The 17455-nt window shown below is 46.3% G+C and overlaps 1 protein-coding gene across 3 annotated transcripts; it reads left to right on the top strand.

Moving 5' to 3' along the window:
- The first annotated feature begins 2992 nt into the window (after positions 1–2992).
- ISY1 (ISY1 splicing factor homolog) lies at positions 2993–16290 on the top strand. 3 transcript variants are annotated; one of them, XR_005103698.1, is made up of 12 exons: positions 2993–3048; positions 3270–3292; positions 5263–5314; positions 6997–7062; positions 7844–7886; positions 8061–8173; positions 8867–8984; positions 9899–10021; positions 12445–12551; positions 13677–13763; positions 15205–15684; positions 16026–16290. XR_005103698.1 is itself a non-coding variant. In XM_037383784.1 (12 exons), exons 1-11 carry the CDS (start codon positions 3046–3048, stop codon positions 15310–15312), a joined length of 843 nt encoding a protein of 280 aa, XP_037239681.1. In that variant the 5' UTR covers positions 2993–3045; the 3' UTR covers positions 15313–15322; positions 15483–16007. The 3 variants fall into 3 exon arrangements, 2 of the variants coding, with proteins under 2 accessions (XP_037239681.1, XP_037239680.1); XM_037383784.1 differs by lacking the exon at positions 16026–16290 and having other exon boundaries at positions 15205–15322; positions 15483–16007; XM_037383783.1 differs by lacking the exon at positions 16026–16290 and having other exon boundaries at positions 15205–16007.
- Positions 16291–17455: the final 1165 nt, after the last annotated feature.

Consider the following 17455-nt stretch of genomic DNA (forward strand, 5'->3'; position numbering starts at 1 on the left):
TTAGTTTGGACTTTTCTTTTGTACTGTCTTTATGTTAAGTCTCCATCAGGTAGCATCAAACTGTAAATATGTCAAATACGCAGCTGTTCTTCCAGGCTGCTGTGGATCTGTGTATGCTCATGCGAATGGGTTGTGTGGGCTTGTTTCATCCCTGCCCAGGCACTTGAAGCCGTTCCTGTAAAACCTTTGAAGAAGGCCCAGCCGTTGTTGGGGGTGCTGTGAGCTCCAGGGCCGGAGCAGTTTCACGGTCTGGTAGCAGCACCTCAGCCTTCACCGGTGTTGCTGCACCAAGAGCTGTCTTGTCCCACGCCCCGTGTTACAGGCACTGCCCGTTCCCACACGTTCCAGTGTGCTGGTTGACTGAGGCTTACTAAATGGTTAGAAGTCACCCTCTGTCGGCTCCCTTCTCATCTGTATCCTGAGCACGTCCACTCAGTGAATAAAGTCGTCTTGACGCGCAAGAAAAACAAGGGCAGGAGTTCTTGACTGCAGAGTGCCTGGCTGTGAGGCAGGGCTGGAGAAGGGGCGCCTGCAGTGCTGGGCAAAGCTGGAGGTACCTCGAGGCTTGGCTGCCTTCAGGAGCGCTGGCAGGTCATCTGGAATCTGCCCAGCTGCGCCAGGGGGTGTGTGCTGTAGGCTGCTTGTGTTTGCATCTTCACACACAAACCAAAGGCTTTCCTTTGAAGTCCCAGAGTGGTTTTCATAGGCTCTGTGTGCTACAGCACTGGGAAAAAGGGCCTGCGATGTCAGAGAGGAGAAGCACCAGGCACAGCTGTGCTGGAGTGAAACCGAATTGGCTCCTTTACTTGTCTTCTAGCGCTCTGTTGACAGTTAACCCGTTGAGTAGCGTGCTAAGGTTTCCAGTTATTTCGGAAGCCAGGCTGTTAAAGGTGATGGATGCGGTGGTGCCCCTGAAGGCTGTGGTCTGCCAGGAGCAATTTCAGCCTGTGGCTTTCAGCAGACGAGCACGTAGGTGAGGCTTATAGAGCAGCAGCGGGACCTCTGCGGTTGATGAACTGGCAGATCCCGACGAGAACTGGTGCCTGGGAGCGTGTGGGGCCTGATAAGCTTCAGGTTGTTTCAGGAAGTCTGATGCCTAGAAGGTGGGTGTCCAGGAAAGCTGGCGGCTGTAGCTGCTGAGTTGCATCAGGTGAACTGATGGGATTGCTGCTGTTTTGCGGTGGGCTGCCGTAGCCATTTAGAGTTGCTTAGCATTTAATGAAGATTTAGAACTAAAGCTTTCAGCCTGGGTTTGGTGTTCAAAGCCTGTGGAAAACATTGAGCCGTAGTTCAGGGAGAAGGAAGAGATTGCTGGGGAGGAGCAGTGAGTACAGGGCGGTAGAAGGCCCGTGGCTTGGCTGGCAGCAGCCGACCTGAGCCGGTCCTGCTGCGCAGGCAGAACCGTGGGCCGGCAGAACCGTGGGCCGAGGTGCCTTTATTTAAGGTACTTCACTAGGGAATGTTCTTGCGGTGCTTTGCCTAAGCAGAAAAAAATTCCAACTATTTGCTTCTGCCTGGTCAGCGTGACATAAAGACGTAGAAGGAACCGAGTGTAAAACCAAAGGGAGGTGGCGGCAGCCACTGCAGCTGGTCCCGGTTGCTCCTGGGCTCCACGCACTGAGCAAAGCCTTCCTGGTCCCGTGGAGCCATGGGTTGGGGAAGGGGTTTTGTTGGGGCTGGAGTTGTGCGGCGGTTTTGAGCGGCGTGTGTGTGTGGTTGGTTGCTTTTAATAGCTGCTGTTGGAGCATGAATGTACTTCTGTGTCTTAAAGGCGGTTGCCAAAACCCTCATAAAATCCACGCTTGAAACGCGTGGGTTGCCGTGGGGTAGTTCAGGTCACCTGTTCTCCCTCAGCCTCATGGCAGGTTGGTATAAATTAACTGAATCTTTACATATAATTATCTTAGTTCAACAGTAACAAAGCGTGAAGCTCTGTGATTACAAAGAGTTTGGGGCTTAACCCGTAGCTAAAGAACTGCTCTGTCAAAGACCTGCTGGTGCTGGCGACGGCTGTAGCCGACTTCCCCGCTCCTGTCGAACCTGGCGATGAAGCTGGGTTACGCAGCTCCTGCAGCTCCTGCTTCTTGGTGCTCAGGTGCTTAACTGCTGCGTTACTACCGCTGAGCTGTTTCGGCGTGTCTGAAAAGTAGTGGTGGTCTCAGAGAGCTCGCGCTCTCTCTTTTTTTTTTTTTTTTTTTTTTTTTTTAAACAAAGAAGAAGCGGGATGTAACTTCAAAAGGAGAAAAGGATTCCAGCTAAGGTGGCTCTTCCAAGTCATCGTCCTGTGGACAACAGCCAGGAATGTTGCTGCTGCGTCACCTGTCAGTTGTTCCAAAGCGAGTGAGATGAGCAAGCAAACGGGGATCTCACAGACTGGGGGCACTGGGAAGACTCAAACCTGCTATTCTGTCCCTTCCGTGTTAATCTTTCCCGCTGTACCCCATCGGTTTTTGAAGACCCGTCCCATGATGCGCTCCAGGGGCTGGCGCTTTCTGGAAAGGGAAATTTTATTTTATTAAAATTACCGGGAGTCGTTGAATATATTCTCACTGAAACCAGTCCTCCCAGTGTGGTTTTTAGAGCAGCTAGGGAGGGCGGCTGCGGTCGCCCCGGGGGGCGCGGGGGGGGGCGCGGTGCTGGGGGGGCCGATCCCGCCCTGGGGGGGCCGGGCGGCAATGCGGGGCACGGAACGCCGCAAAAAAGCGCGTTTCCATTCGTCACCGGGACACCGAGAGGAAGAGGAGGGCGGGCAGCGGCGTGAGGCAGCGGGCGGCGCTACGCCCTTCCCCCGGGGGGGCTCGCAGGGCAGGCGCGGCCGGGTCCGGGAGCGGCCCGGTACAGCCCGGGGCGGGCCCGCCGGCACCCCCCGCCCCCCGCCGGCACCCCCCGCCCCCCGCCGGCACCCCCCGCCCCCCGCCGGCACCCCCCGCCCCCCGCCGGCGGGGCCGGTCCTGCCCTGCGCGGGCCGCGCGTGCGCACCCGAGGCCGCTTCCGGTTCCGGCGGGCGGCGCGTCTTCTTCCGGGGTACCCCGGCGCGGCGGCACCATGGTGAGTGTGGGGCCGGGGCCGGGGCCTGGGCCCGGGCCCGGCGGCGGGCGGCCCTGCTCCCGCGGTGGGCCGGGGGCGAGGGCCACGCGGGCCGTGCTGCCCGCTCCCCCCGTTCCCCCCGGCCGGGCGCCCCGGAGCGAGGCCGCTCTGGCGGGGGCTGGGCCCGGGCGGCCAGACGCCGCGAGCGCGGGTGGTAACGGTCCGTCTCTGCTCTCTTCCAGGCCCGGAACGCGGAGAAGGCGATGTGAGTGCGGGGGACGCCGCGCTCCTGCCCCCGGGCCGGCGCCTCAGGCCCGGCCCCGCCCGCGCTGCCTCCCCGGTGCCGCACACGGGCCCTCAGTGCCGTGGCTCGCAGCCACAGGCCCGCGCTCGCCCAGCCGGCGGGACCCGCCGTGGGGCACCGGCAGCCTGGCAGGGCCTTCCAGCGCCCGGCTGCCCGCGTCAGGCGGCTCCCGGGACTGGGAGTGGAGGGACGCGGGGCACCGGCGTGCCCGGGGGCTGGGAGCGGGGGGATGCGGGGCGCAGGGAGACGCCGGGGTACCGGGAGCGGGGGGATGCGGGGCACTGGTGTGGCTGGGAGTGGCGGGATGCGGGGAGCCGGTGTGCTCGGGGACTGGGAGCAGGGGGGATGCTGGGCACCAGTGTGCCCGGAGGCTGAAAGGGGGGGATGCAGGGTCGGGAGCTGGGGGATGCAGGGAGCCGGGGGGGCCAGGGCCGGGAGTGGGGGGATGGAGGGAGGCGGGGGGGGCTGGGGGTAGGGGGGTGCAGGGCACCAGCATGCCCAGGGGTTGGGAGCGGGGGGATTCAGGGAGCCAGGGAACGCAGGGCCAGGAGCAGGGGGATGTGGGGCACTGGTGTACCTACTGCTCAGCGCTGGGCTGGTGCTGCCGGGACAGAGGCTGCAGCAGGGGCTGGATGGTAAATGTGGTGAACTACGTTCTAATAACCCATTACAGTTTTAGGCAGTTCCCATTTTTGGAACAGAGGTGCCAGGCTGGGCAGGAGTCTGTCAGCATTGATTTAAGCAGAATTGTTGCTTGGGAGCAGCTTGGGCTAAACCGATGGCTTTTAACATACTTATTTTTCTCCTGACCTCCCTGAGTACTTTTCAAAACGCCTTACAGGCCACCCTGTAGAACTGCTACATTAGAGGCTCTTCAGCATATTTGTCTTGTGTGTGTTTTTCTTCCAAAAACACTTTCTGAGCTTGTTATAGTAACTCAGAGGGAGGTTGAAGAGACTGCAGCTGGCAGACTCCGTGCAAGGTGCTCTTCTGCAGTGATCCCAGCCAGTGCATCTCGGACACTGGACTGAATGGTGTGATTCCATTCTGGAAATCCCAGGCAGGTCAGGGTTGGAAGGGACCCCTGGAGACCACCCAGCCCACCCCCTGCTAAAGCTGGCTCACCCAGAGCAGGCTGCACAGGGTCATGTCCAGGCGGGTTTGAACCTCCCCAGAGCAGGACACCCCACAGCCTCGCTGGGCAGCTGCCCCAGGGCTCTGTCACCCTCAAGGGAAAGACATTTTTCCTCACATTCAGCTGGAACTGCCTGTGTTGCAGTTTGTGCCCGCTGCCCCTCGCCTGCCGCTGGGCACCCCTGCAGAGCCTGGCCCCGTCCCCTTGGCACTCCAGCCTAGAGAATTGGCTTAGATGCAGGGTATAGGTATGCTGTTCAAGGTTTTAAATGCAGTCGATTGTTTTGCATTTTTTAACATACCTATTAAATGTCTAGTAAATAAATAAAACTGTGTATTAAATTGTAGTGTGTGTAGTCTCTGCTCAGTTGCGAGAGACTTAGAATACTTTGGTTATGTTGATAAACTTGATTACTGACTGCTGCTTTCCTTACTGAAGCTTTTTTCTCTTGAGTTTTTTGTTTGCTTTGTGATGTATCCCCTGCTAAGATTTGTAACCTTTAATCCTTGTGCTTGTAACTTGCTGACATCCTTTTGCTGCTAATAGTGAACGTGTTGGCATATGCTAAACAGAAAAAAAAAATTAGCTGCTGCCAGTGTTTACATTTATGTAAGAAATTTACCCCCGAGGATTTCTAGCATTGAAGTTGCTGGCTGGAAGACCTAGTCAATGAATATGTTCGAGCCTTTGTTTTCTACAGACTGTAATTAAGTCCATAATAAACATCCAGAGTAGAACTCATTCCTGTTGGAATGTAGCTTTGTGAAAGTAAATCTGCTTCCTTTCTTTTCTTAAGGACGGCCTTGGCAAGATTCCGGCAAGCTCAGCTTGAGGAAGGGAAAGTTAAGGTATGATGTAAAAGACCTAAAGCTTTGTTAGCTCCAATCAAGAGTGGGACGCAAGCGATGTGCGGAGCTGTGTGACAGCTGCCAGGGCATGTGCCAGATACAGGTGTCCTGTAGGAGTCTGACATTGGTCACCTGGAAGGCAGCTGAAGTAGGGGCTGTATTTCACAGTGAGGCAAAACAAACAGTAAATAAATTTTTAAACAGGTTATTTGGTTAAGAAAATTCTATGTATGTGGGTGTTTCAGAGAAACATTGGCTCGGCTGCCGAGAAGAAAGTGCAAATTAAACATCACTTAATTTTTTTTATGTAATAGTTTGGAAAACCAACAATCAAAAACCAAATTACAATAGTGCTGAAAATAGAGGCAGCATGTGGTAGAAAATGAAAATTATTTTTGAGACTCAAGTTATCTCCTTCTGCAATTGCTTACACAAATGGATACATGTGCACATATTTTTCTAACAGTAATCACAAGGTTTGTTTGGATTTCTTCCCAGAAGAGGTAGAGAAATCCTTCTAATCTCTTTCATTGGTGATACTCGGACAAAACAGTAACCGCGAAACTGGGGGCTGTCAGGATCATTGTGAACTCGAGGCATGTTATTAACCCAACACATGACAGCAGTGCATCTGTTCATCATCTTCGCTATCATGCAGCTTTTTTTTTACTTGATGTAAGATTGACAAAAAATGGACTTGGTGACTTTGTAATTTAAAAATCCCACCACTATAATGAAGGAAACAGCATGCCTAAACCCATGCAGAACCTTAGAGACTAATTCTAAACCATCTCTGGATATTCCTGTACATTTTTCACTGAATCATAACTCAATTTGCAAGAATATTTATGTTGGAATCGGAGTGTTCCCAATAATGTTTCTTGGACAGACTTAAAATTTTTAATTTTGGGTAACTGACAAAGGAATTCTGGCAACTGAGGTGTCATACCTTTGCAAGTTAAATTGTTTTACACACGAGTGCAAGCAATATGAAACAGTAAAGTGGAAAATAACAGTGTGAGGGAAACTGCAGTGGAAAAGATTCCATGAACAACAGCCAGAAAATAAGATGGGCTAGAGTTCCCAGTATATTATGTGACGGAAGGCTTTTTAATACATAAAAAAGTATCAGACAGAGTCCTAGAGGTAATGTGAAGTGTTAAGTTTGTGTAAGCCAGTCTGTAGAATGTGAAGAAGGTTGGGGAAAAGGAGTTTTGTATTCTCAAAACTACAATTTATCCAAAACAAAATCATTTTGGAAGAAAATTACATTATTTAGGTAGTAGCAATTGAGGAAAAAAAGGCTTAAATGTAATAGATACTTGAAAGACAGTGGATTTTATTCAGATGCTGGTATATTGAAAATGATGTTGTAATTCAGCTGTCCGAAAGGGAACGTTATTTGTATTGGAGAGGATTGTGGGGTGTTTTATAAAAACAGGTGACAGGTTTTGTTTTGAATAAAGTGGATTTACATAGATTTTTATATTTTTTGATAATTTTAATTTGGCAGGGTTGTAAATAGTCACTGTTTTCCACTTGCTAAAAATCAGCGGGAGCGCAAGATACTGGAGCTTGGTAGCATAGTCTGGGATTAATTAAGCAATAAAGTTTGCATGAAATGCTGTCAATATATTGATGCTAGGTGAAAACTTCATGGTGTGTGGCTTTCTGTCAAACAGGAGCGAAGACCTTTCCTTGCATCAGAGTGTAATGAATTGCCTAAAGCTGAGAAATGGAGGCGACAGGTAATGTCAAGCTGTAGGTTTTTCTGATTCTATAGTAGGTATTTATAGACGGCTTCTTACAGATTTTTTTCAGACTTCTTCAGTACGCTGCCAGTTAAATCACAGATATATATATATATCAGATAAATAATAATTTAGGTTGAAATATCCTACAGTTCACCACAGTATTCAGATCAGGTCCTACCATGTCAAGTTGCCCAGGGCCATGTCCAACTGAGTTTTGAATATCTTCAAGAATTTGGATTCCCACAGCTTTATGGGGCACCTGTTCCAGAGTTTGAATACATTCTTAATGATCCCCTCCCCGCCCTTGAATTTAATGAGAATTTCGCCAGTTCCAGCTTGTTTGTTGCTACTTGCCCTGTTGTCATGCACATCCCAAACAGTCTGGCTCTGCCCTCTCTATACCGTAGGTAGCTCAGCTGCCCTTAGGTGGCTGAGGACAGCAGTAAGTTACTCCCTTTTTGCCTTCTCTTAAGGTGGGTCAGACTCAGTTCTCTCTCAGCCTCTCGCTGTGGACATGCTTCTTTCCTCATCACATGTACAGCTATAAAAATGTTTCCTTGGTTTTTAAGCTTCTGGGGTACTTCATTTGTGTCTGAATAAAATCTATATTGATATTTTAAATTGATAGGCTCGGGTCCATTTTCTAGATCGAAAAGGCAACTTAGAAGTTGGGTCTTTCTAGGGTTTTGTTTGTGGGTTTTTGGGGGGGGTTGTGGTTTTCGTTGTTTGGTTGGGTCTTTTTTTGAGAAAATCACTTGTGTTCTTATTTAAATAGATCATTGGGGAAATTTCCAAGAAAGTGGCGCAGATTCAAAATGGTAAGATTTTTCTCATTAGCTTTTTTTTTCATTTTATTTTAATCTCCAGTCTTAAGCAGTTACAGTGTAGTTCACATTTCATGTGAACTATACTGTTTCCATTGCATAAATTCTGAAACTACTCTGGTGCTTCTAGTAAGCTGTCTAATTTGTTGTCTTTTCCCCCTCTAACAGCTGGATTAGGTGAATTCAGAATTCGGGACCTGAATGATGAGATAAACAAACTTCTGAGGGAGAAAGGACACTGGGAATTCAGAATAAAGGAGCTTGGAGGTCCTGATTATGCTGTAAGTGTAGATGATTTTGTACTGCATGGTTGTTCTGCTTACAGGTGAAGTGACCAATGGGAAAAATCTGGTCAATGTTTAGTTAACCACATATTACTTGGCAAATGTTTGTTAGAGAGGAACTTCATTCAGCTCCTAAAAATGTTAGGTTGTGTTAGAAGAAATATTTGTTTCCGTGATGAGCAGATCAGACTTTTTATTTGGAACACCAGTTCAAGGGGCCTTGCCTTCCTGGTAGGAGTTTGCAGCAGGGTCTGATCTTACCCCTCGGTCGGTGCTGGGTGTCTGTGTTGCTCTCTGTCCGTCTGCAGAAGGGTTTTCCCTTGGCTCACCGAGCTACTGCCGAAATTGAAATAATGACGCTAGCTCTCACTTGCTGAAACATCAAATGTGTGCTCATTGTCAGATTAGTAGTGCTGGTTTATCTGATACCTGAATGTACTAGTGCAGAGAATAAGACGGGTTTGGATATTTTGGGAAGGTGAATCCGGTATGGGCGCTTGTTTTAAATGCGTGATTTGTCGTAGAAGTAGAGAACCTGTGTAAAAATGAGCTGTGAGGGTGTTTTACTTGCAGGGTAGTTTGAACTGGTGTAGTGCATCTTCTTTCTCGATCCTTTAATCTTTGAAGATGCCCAGGAAAACAGGTAATACAAGAGGAATACCATTTTAAAGAATGAATTCTGTTTTCCAGCGGATTGGACCGAAAATGTTAGATCACGAAGGGAAAGAAGTTCCAGGAAACCGAGGTTACAAGTATTTTGGAGCTGCAAAGGATTTACCAGGAGTTAGAGAACTTTTTGAAAAGGAACGTAAGTAAATAGCAACTCTTCCCAGACATGGAAACACATAGTAGTATTTCTATAGTACATAGTACATATATACTCAAGATATAGTACGTATCTTGAGTAAAATGTCTGCTGTAGTATGTGGGGAATGCTAGTAACACCATATTCTGGCCTGTGCCTTAGATCAGCTAAATAAAACGCTGAACACAAGCAGTTAATTAAATGCTGTTTCTTTGAGCAAAGAACACCTTTGGCTGTTTGCAATTAAAGAAATGTAGAACAGAGTAAACCGTGTGTTTTCTGCTGGGTGTTCCAAATGATCAGGACTGATGTTGTGTAGAAACTTCCCAGCATAACAGGTTAACTTTATTGATAAGGTCTAAATTGTACTCTGAGTTCAGAATTTTTTTTAAAAAAAGGAAATTGGCTCGATTGTAATTTTAGAAGCAGGAATCATCTTTCATAATAGGAAAAACTAGATGTAAATGGATAAAACTGCATGTATAATTTGTCATTGAATGAGTGGGAATTACTTGGGCCTGGAAGTGACACAGAGTAAATCAGCTTTTTCTTACTTTCTGTCTGCAAAGAAAAATTAGGGGAAATACTACATGATCTGGGGGAGCCTGAGGCAGTTTTTTAGTTCCTTTCATCTAGCAGTCTTGCTCTGTACTGGGACTCCAGTACAGGAGGCAAACCAGCCACATGCATGGCAGTGGTGGGACCTGTGCGGTATGAAGCACTGGGTCACCTGTTCAGACTGCGTTGTGCAGTCCAGAGTAAAACACCAGTGCTCCCAATGTCGGCAGCAGTTCGGGGCAGGCACTGGTTATTAGCTTAAGCGAGGTAGCTGTAGTTGCTGTGAGGCTGACAGGAACCAGGAATGCCCAGCAAGTTACTGAGATGGACCTGGATGAATGACGGTCGTGCTCTTTCAGCCCTCCCACCACCTCGGAAAACGCGAGCTGAGCTTATGAAAGCCATTGATGCAGAATACTATGGCTACAGGGATGAAGATGATGGTATTCTGGAGCCGCTGGAACAAGAACATGAAAAGAAAGGTATGTGAGATACAAAACCTGCATAAACCAGTCCAAGAAGGGGTGCTGGCGGACTCTGAAGATAGCTTTCTTTTTTCCCCCGTGGGTGTTGTCTTGTGCTTAGCTGTCAGATTTCATCTCTTACATAGGTGTCCTAATCACTGTTGTGGAAGGCTCACCTCAGGGGTGAGGGGGTGTGCTTTAGAGATGGCTTTCCTCTTTACTGTTGTTAGTGATTTCATACTGTCAGCAAGTGATTTGCTGTTGAAGGAACATCTCCATTTTTCCCTACCTTTTTCATGCTTAAGAACATAAGAGTAGATTGCAACAGGGAGATCTATGGAACTCAAGCACTTATCTCCCTCCTTTGTGAAAACCAACTGTACCATCTGTTTCCTGTCTCATCTAATTATTTATCCACAAACATAGCTGTTTCATTTTCTTGGAGATTAGAGGGGACCTTCTGGAAACCCTGTAGTCTAGGTGGCCTGTGCTGATTTATCCACATCATGCATCTCAGAATTTCAACACATTTGTGAACATTTTTTCCTTTGAAACCCATACTTCCTCAGTAGATAATATTTATCCATGTGTCTGCTCACTTAGGTCTCTGGCTTTGTTTCTACTGACTCGCCCAGTAAAGACATCAGGATTATGAGTCTAATTCCTGAAACCCACTTTAATATTCAGCACTGTGTGCCGTCTTCTGGTATTTGTGTAGCTTTGGGCAAGAGGCTGCACACCACCTTTAAGAGCTTAGCTGTTTTCTAAATAGTCCTCTTAGTGCTTCGGGTAAGCAGTGTCTAATCCTGGCAATTTGTTGCTGTTTGCATTGTATGTTTGGTTTTATGGTCTGTTCTTCTGAAGCTTCAACTGCAGGCAGATCCTCAGTGCTCTGCAGGAAAAGTCCTGCTACAGGAACCCTTGGCAGGCTTTTCCACAGAACACAGCAGATAAAACGATCAGGTTTTTCTCAAATGGTGGTGCTTTGTGTTTACGATTATCTGTCTGGATTTAGAGTGAAAAACTTTAAATGAAACTGCAGGAGGTGGCTTGTCCAGATGATTACAAGCGGGTGAGCCTGTAACTGTTACCAATACTTAGTTTCTCGTGGTATGGTCGTCCACTACTTTTATTTAGCCCTGCTCAGTGTGTGAGATCCTCATCGTATTGTGTGTTAAAAGATTATGCCTTGTCAGTTAGATTACAGGACAGGGAAGAAGAAGGAGCTAAAGGAAATATTTCCCTTATCCATGTCCCGCAGCATAGCCTAGAGCCTTAAAGTGAGCGAGCGGCAGCTGGCTGGCAGACAATTGATAGTGAAAAAAGGGAAGTTGTGCGGTGCGGCGCTTGCAGAACGGCTTCCCTCTGTGTTCAGCTGGCACGTCTTGTTAATTACAGGCAGGAGAGGTAGTTTGTCTGGATTCATGTGGTTGTTAAAGAAAGCTAACATCTTTGGGGATTGTACCACTTGAAATAACAAGGGTAGAGATGCTAATGGAACCAATAGGTGTACTGTTAATGTACAGTTAATGTACTAATAATGCACAATAGCTAAGATTCTCTTAGGGTCACTTGTTGTCTGGGCTGTTGTGGTTTTCACCTTGTTATCAAAGACTTACATTTTTTTTGAAACAAAGCATTGAAAAATGTTCTTAATTTGGGGTACCTGTTCTATTACGAAACCACACAAAGATGCCACTAGTTAGTTAGACCTTGCTGTCTGGGGAAGAGCATTTTAATGTTAAATCTTTGAGAGGCAGGAGGAGTGACTGCTGACTGCTGCTGTTGTAGGCATTTCATCCTGCCTGGTTGCATGAATTTTGCACCTCCCTAGAATTTTTATACACGGGCAATGTCACTGATTAGTCTTCTTAAAACTTGTTTTAGCGTTCTTACTAGTACTCAGCTGTGCAGTAGAGGTAGAGTAGCCTAACAGCTAGCTAGCAGTGAGTTACAGATTTGGAATCATGCTACAAAATAGGATAAATACGCTATGAGCTGAAAAGAGAGAGGCTTAGAGACTTATGTAGGTGGCCACTGTAAGGAGTGTAATCATGTTTTATTGACTACGCAGTGATCAACATTCCTATAGCTGTTGACATGCTACAGAGCTGTAGGAGCCACTTAGCCTGGTCATGCAACTTCCCCTGTCGCTCTGTTCAGAAAGTAGGTTGATATTTATCTGTGACACTTCGAGTCTAAAATGTACCCAAATTAAGGCATTGCCAAGTACCACAGTTTCAAAATGCTAGCACTGGGTTTTGCTCAGACTGCGTTGGTGTATTTTGTTAGATACTACATCCAGGTTCTACAGTAAGGGTGCCTTAACAGTGTAGAGGATTTAAGCAAGAAGTTGAAGTCTGTTGGAAGAGCTTTGGAAGTGGGACCGTGCTGCTTTAACATGCTCTCAGATACACTTGCCATTTTCCTTTCCTAACCAGTTATAGCAGAAGCAGTGGAAAAATGGAAAATGGAGAGAGAAGCACGACTTGCAAGAGGGGAGGAGGAGGAGGAGGAAGTAAATATCTATGCTGTCAATGATGATGAGGTATGTGATGGCTAATGTAAGGTGATGTAACATTTCATGTGTCTTCTGTGCTGCCTTCTTGGATGCAGAGTTGCTTTGCCAAGAACCTGTCTGCTGCTGTGTTCTGGCCTTCTCTCTGCCTAACTTCCTATACGTTTGTCCCTGTTCTGTAAAAATCAGTACTAAATGAGTACACTGGGTGCAAGTTTAGAAAGCGATGAAAGCTAGCAGCTCAGGAAGACTTCTTATTTGAGTGAGAAACAGCTAACAGCTGAGACCTTGCTGTGGTTTATCTGTCACTGCCTGGAGTGCTGGTATCTGTGAACTAGTGTCTTGTTAACGCTGATCAGTCTCGCTCCCAAGTACAATCTACATCAGTAACAGCACAAGTAGGTCTGTGTGCAGTGTAATTTATGCTGTCAATGTGTAGCAAAACCCAGGGTTGCTCGGGTCTTGTTTATACTTGAATTGTGATACAGCAAGGCTTTGCTGACGCTGCAGCTGCTACCGGGACATGGCTCTTGTTTCTTTAATCTCCGTGCATCCAGGGCTGGTAAGAGAAGTGAGGGACGTTGGCACCACTCTCCGAGATCTGTAAAAGGGGTACTGGAAACTAGTTCTTATTTCGCAGTCCATACCTAAGTGGGTTTATCACAAGAATAAAAAGGAGTTAGTCCATAAGGTAAAAGTGGTGGTACCCTGTTTTATTTCTGTTATGTCATGATTCGTAAGCCCAGCTCTGAGGTGTGAGAAGGAGGCAGTACGGAGCTATACAGGGAAGTGGTAGTGTTATATTTTAAAGCACTTGCTTCCTTCTTGGTTAGTTGGCTCCCCTTTTGTTTATAGCTTTACTGTGGCAGACAGAGATAGGGGAGAGGAGGGAATATAGCTTTACACTCATGCCCATGCCGCAACAGAGGAAAAGCCATATGAAGAATGAAGGCAGTGATTCTGGAAATGTCGAGGAGGAGAAGCTGAACTTGATGCTTCTCATATTCCTTTGTTGTTCAGGCCTGTTTACCTCCTTGTCTTTGTAGCGCTTATCCTGCTGTATCTGGTTCCTTCTGGCAAAGGAAGTAAAAAAGGGCTTTTTGATGACCTCTTCAGAAAGTAAACTTGATGTGGCTTAATTATTTTTTCCTTTAGTCTGATGAGGAAGGTGGCAAGGAAAAAGAAGGTGAAGAAGGCCAACAGAAATTTATTGCACATGTTCCAGTGCCATCTCAACAGGAGGTAAGACGTAACAAAATTAAGTTGCAGAGATGCACTCAGGCTTTTGCAAGACAGAGATCTTAACTTATGGCAGGTCATCAGTAAAAGTGTCCTCAGTTTGTTATTTCTGTGACTTGACACTGCAGCTGTTTAATCCTTTTGCAGATGCTGTGGAACTGGAATTACAGTACCATTGCTATAACCCTTTTCACCTGAGAATTCCCCAAACCTTCATAAATATTACATACATTGGAAAGTGTTGTGGTGCTATGACCAAGATAACCCCAATTGCCTACTATATCTTTTCTGCTGCCTGTCTTAACTTTTTTTTAATTTAATGGGATGATTTCTGAATTGCAGGGTTTGCTCTTGTGAATTTTCTAAAACTATTTTGGTGGCATGACCTTGAATTGACTACTATATTCTAAAACTGCTCCAGGATATATATATTACCTTAACAGTACAAGTTGTTTGATATACAATTGGCAAGAATGTTCTGGAGTTACATATCTTTTGGTAGGTATGCCTTTACATCACGCAGACAGCATGTGGCAGTTTGTCCCCTGCTGCCATCTTGTCAGATAACGGTGCTGTGTTGTCCTTTGAAGTCATGATCCGGCAGATTCAACAAAATGTGTAATGGCTTGTCAAAACTTCAGGAGAAAAATAATGATTAAAAACATTGCACTCTGGCTGATTGTATTCTCATAATGAAAAGAGCATAACTGAGGGTGAAAACTTGCTGATTTACATAGCAGTTTTTTCTGATTAGACAGTAGTCAGTGTAACGCTTTTACAGTGGCAGATCACTCCATACCTTATGCCTATGGGATTACCCCTTCTAGATACTGCATTACAAAAACTGAGGTTCAGAGCACTTATTTTTGAGAGATACTGTGTGCCTGTGTGCAGTTTGGACAAATATAAAATGATTACTGAGATTAAAACAAGTCTTGCAGGCAGTATTAGTAGATCTTTAGCGTACGTGCTTGTTAAAGAATCATGTATTGCTGGCACTTCCAGACAACTTTTAGGTAAGAGGTTCATAGCCATTGCTAATGTGAAAGGCACACTCGTCACACTGTTATTTCAGGGGTGTGGACTGGTGTGGCATAACGCCACGTGTTGTGTGTTTGTTAAAGCTATATCTAAGACAATTGTTTGAAACAAAATACTCCTGAGAGTAAAATGAAATGGTGGCTAATATCCTAATTAAAAAGGGTAGGATCATAGGTCTGAAACAGAGGCATCTATCGTACTGCTGCTTTTGGCTTCCATGAGCTTCAGTTAAGTATGAAAAGACACTCCTGACTCATCTTAATTCAACTACTTTTACACTAGTACACACCTCTAACTTTCACAGTCTGTTTCCTGTGGTTTTGTTCCTCCTGTCTGAGTAGCAAAGCATGCTAGATTCAGTATCTCAGTTAAGCTGAATGTCATCCTATTTTTGTATTTGCAGATTGAGGAAGCTCTTGTACGGAGAAAGAAGATGGAGCTTCTTCAGAAGTATGCCAGTGAAACCCTCATGGCACAGAGCGAAGAAGCAAAAACACTTTTAGGATTGTAGCATTGCACCAGTATGTCCCACGTTTTGTGTAATCCATCTAAAAGCAACAGGTTCATATATTCTGGTAGCAGACACTTTGAGCTCTGAAAGTCCCTCAGGATGTTAACGGTAAAGTGGTAAAGTTTGTGTGTCCTGCTGAAGGAAAACCATCGTTTTGGTTTATCCACCAGGATGACTTGGCTCTTCAGTGCTGAAAAAGACCAGACCTAGGTTAGCTTGTCTGCATCTTCAGCAACTGTCCTCGGTCCTTCCACGGTGAAACGGTCTGTGCAGTGGTGCCTCTCACCCGACAGAGCCCCAAACCAGTGACTCCTTAAATCCTGAAGGAAAGCTGAATGGTGTTACTGCCTTTCTGTCCGCTGTATCCTGGCTGTAAGTGTACACATCTTTCTCATGTTAATACATGCTGAGCCGAGTCCAGAAGTAACTTAATTTGTTACTCCTGATTCACTTACCAGGATAGCCTAGAAGCTGTTCACAGGTACCCTGATGGCAAATCTTACCAGTGACTTTGAAGTTGATGTGGTTCTTCATATAAACACATGCAGTATGTCTAAAAGCTGTTACCCTTTTTGTGGTTTGTAACCGTGCCTGGGTGAATTGTTTAAATGCTGGATATTTCAGCTATTGTAAATACTTCCAACTTTGCAATACCTTGCTCAAAAATTTTTACTAAAAGCTTACTTGCAACCTGATGTCTTGTTTCATTCTAGCTGAAAGGATTGTGTTGCTTCACTAACTGTAGCCGAAGAACGGGATGAGAAACAGCCATCCCACATAGAGGTTTGAAGCTCTGCTTCCCCTGCTGCTCTTAGCTTGTGTGTCATGTGACAAGAGGCAGCCTACCAGCAGAGCCTGCTCGGAGGCTTACGGGTGACTGACATCGTTATACAGGTCTGAGAGAATGAAATTTGAACTTGGACATCTGCAGCCATGGAGTCGAAGTGCTATCTAGGGAATACAGTATTTAACAACCAAGTAACCGTGTCTGGGACTATTTAGAGCTTCTAGATGCTCTTAGTATACAGCACTATCCCTTGGAAGTAATCTACTCCAGAACAATCAAAGCTCTAAATTACAGACAAGCTTTGTCTTACTTGATGTAAATGGTCAAACAAAAAAAGCCTTAAAAAAGTGGAAAGCATAGCTGCCAAATTAAAATCTAAAAAAAAAACCCCAACACTAAAACCAAAACTCAAGTACTGATAGCAAGCAGGCAACTATCATTACAAACACGTTCTCTTCCCGTTAGCAGCGCAGCTTTCTTTGCTTTCTAGTGAAGCAGCAAACAAGTATGTTTATGAGTGATAATAATTTGTGTTCTCTGACTTGCAAGCATCTCTTCAAAGTTGTTTTGCTGCTGCTCCTTGAGTGTTTTCTGGTTTGGGGTTTAGCGAAGGTTGGTGTACTGTTACCACCACGCTATCTGTATTGTTGTAGAAGACAGCACCATTTACCCAAGTTCCTTCCCTGAAACCCCTGGCCAGCAGCAGTGGAAAAATAGGCCCCTTTCATCTTGGGTCTGCTGAACAGGTCCGTGGCTCAGCAGTACTGGGTCAGACTAGTGTTCTTTGCCCATGGAAAAGATAGTCTGTGAGGGATAAAGGCCTTTTTGCTTGGTGCTGAGCCACTAACTGAGTCCCCAGAGCTGAATAAATTGGCAGGCAGCCTACCAAGTCTTTATCATGCTTCAGGAGTGGTGTTCACCAAACCAGAGCAGGGCGAGGGCAGGGGAGATGTGACACCGACAAAAAAACTGGAGCTGCCAAATGGGCTTGCCAAAAAGGTGCTTGGAGTTACAGCTCTGTTGTGAACAGCCCTTTGCCAGCTGTGATGCTGCTAGGCTGCACGGTTTGTCTTTTTTTCTTCTTTTTTTTTTTTTTTCTTCCAGGGGAACAGTGCTTGGAAGAGGAATGCCAGTCTTGCTATAGATTTGCTAAACTATATGCCGGAGATAGCCAAACTAGATTTAGGGGGGAAAATACCCAACTGGTTTTTATGGCCTGATCCAGTCTGGGAGTTTGGGTAGTACCAATGGTTGATCCCTTCTGTCACTATATGAATCTGTAACGTAGAAGCCAGAAAACAAAGACAAAAGATCAGGGACAGAGTAATAATGACAGAAGGGAGGGGGAAAAACATA

Source organism: Falco rusticolus, chromosome 4 (assembly GCF_015220075.1).
Source record: "Falco rusticolus isolate bFalRus1 chromosome 4, bFalRus1.pri, whole genome shotgun sequence".
Classification (NCBI taxonomy): domain Eukaryota; kingdom Metazoa; phylum Chordata; class Aves; order Falconiformes; family Falconidae; genus Falco; species Falco rusticolus.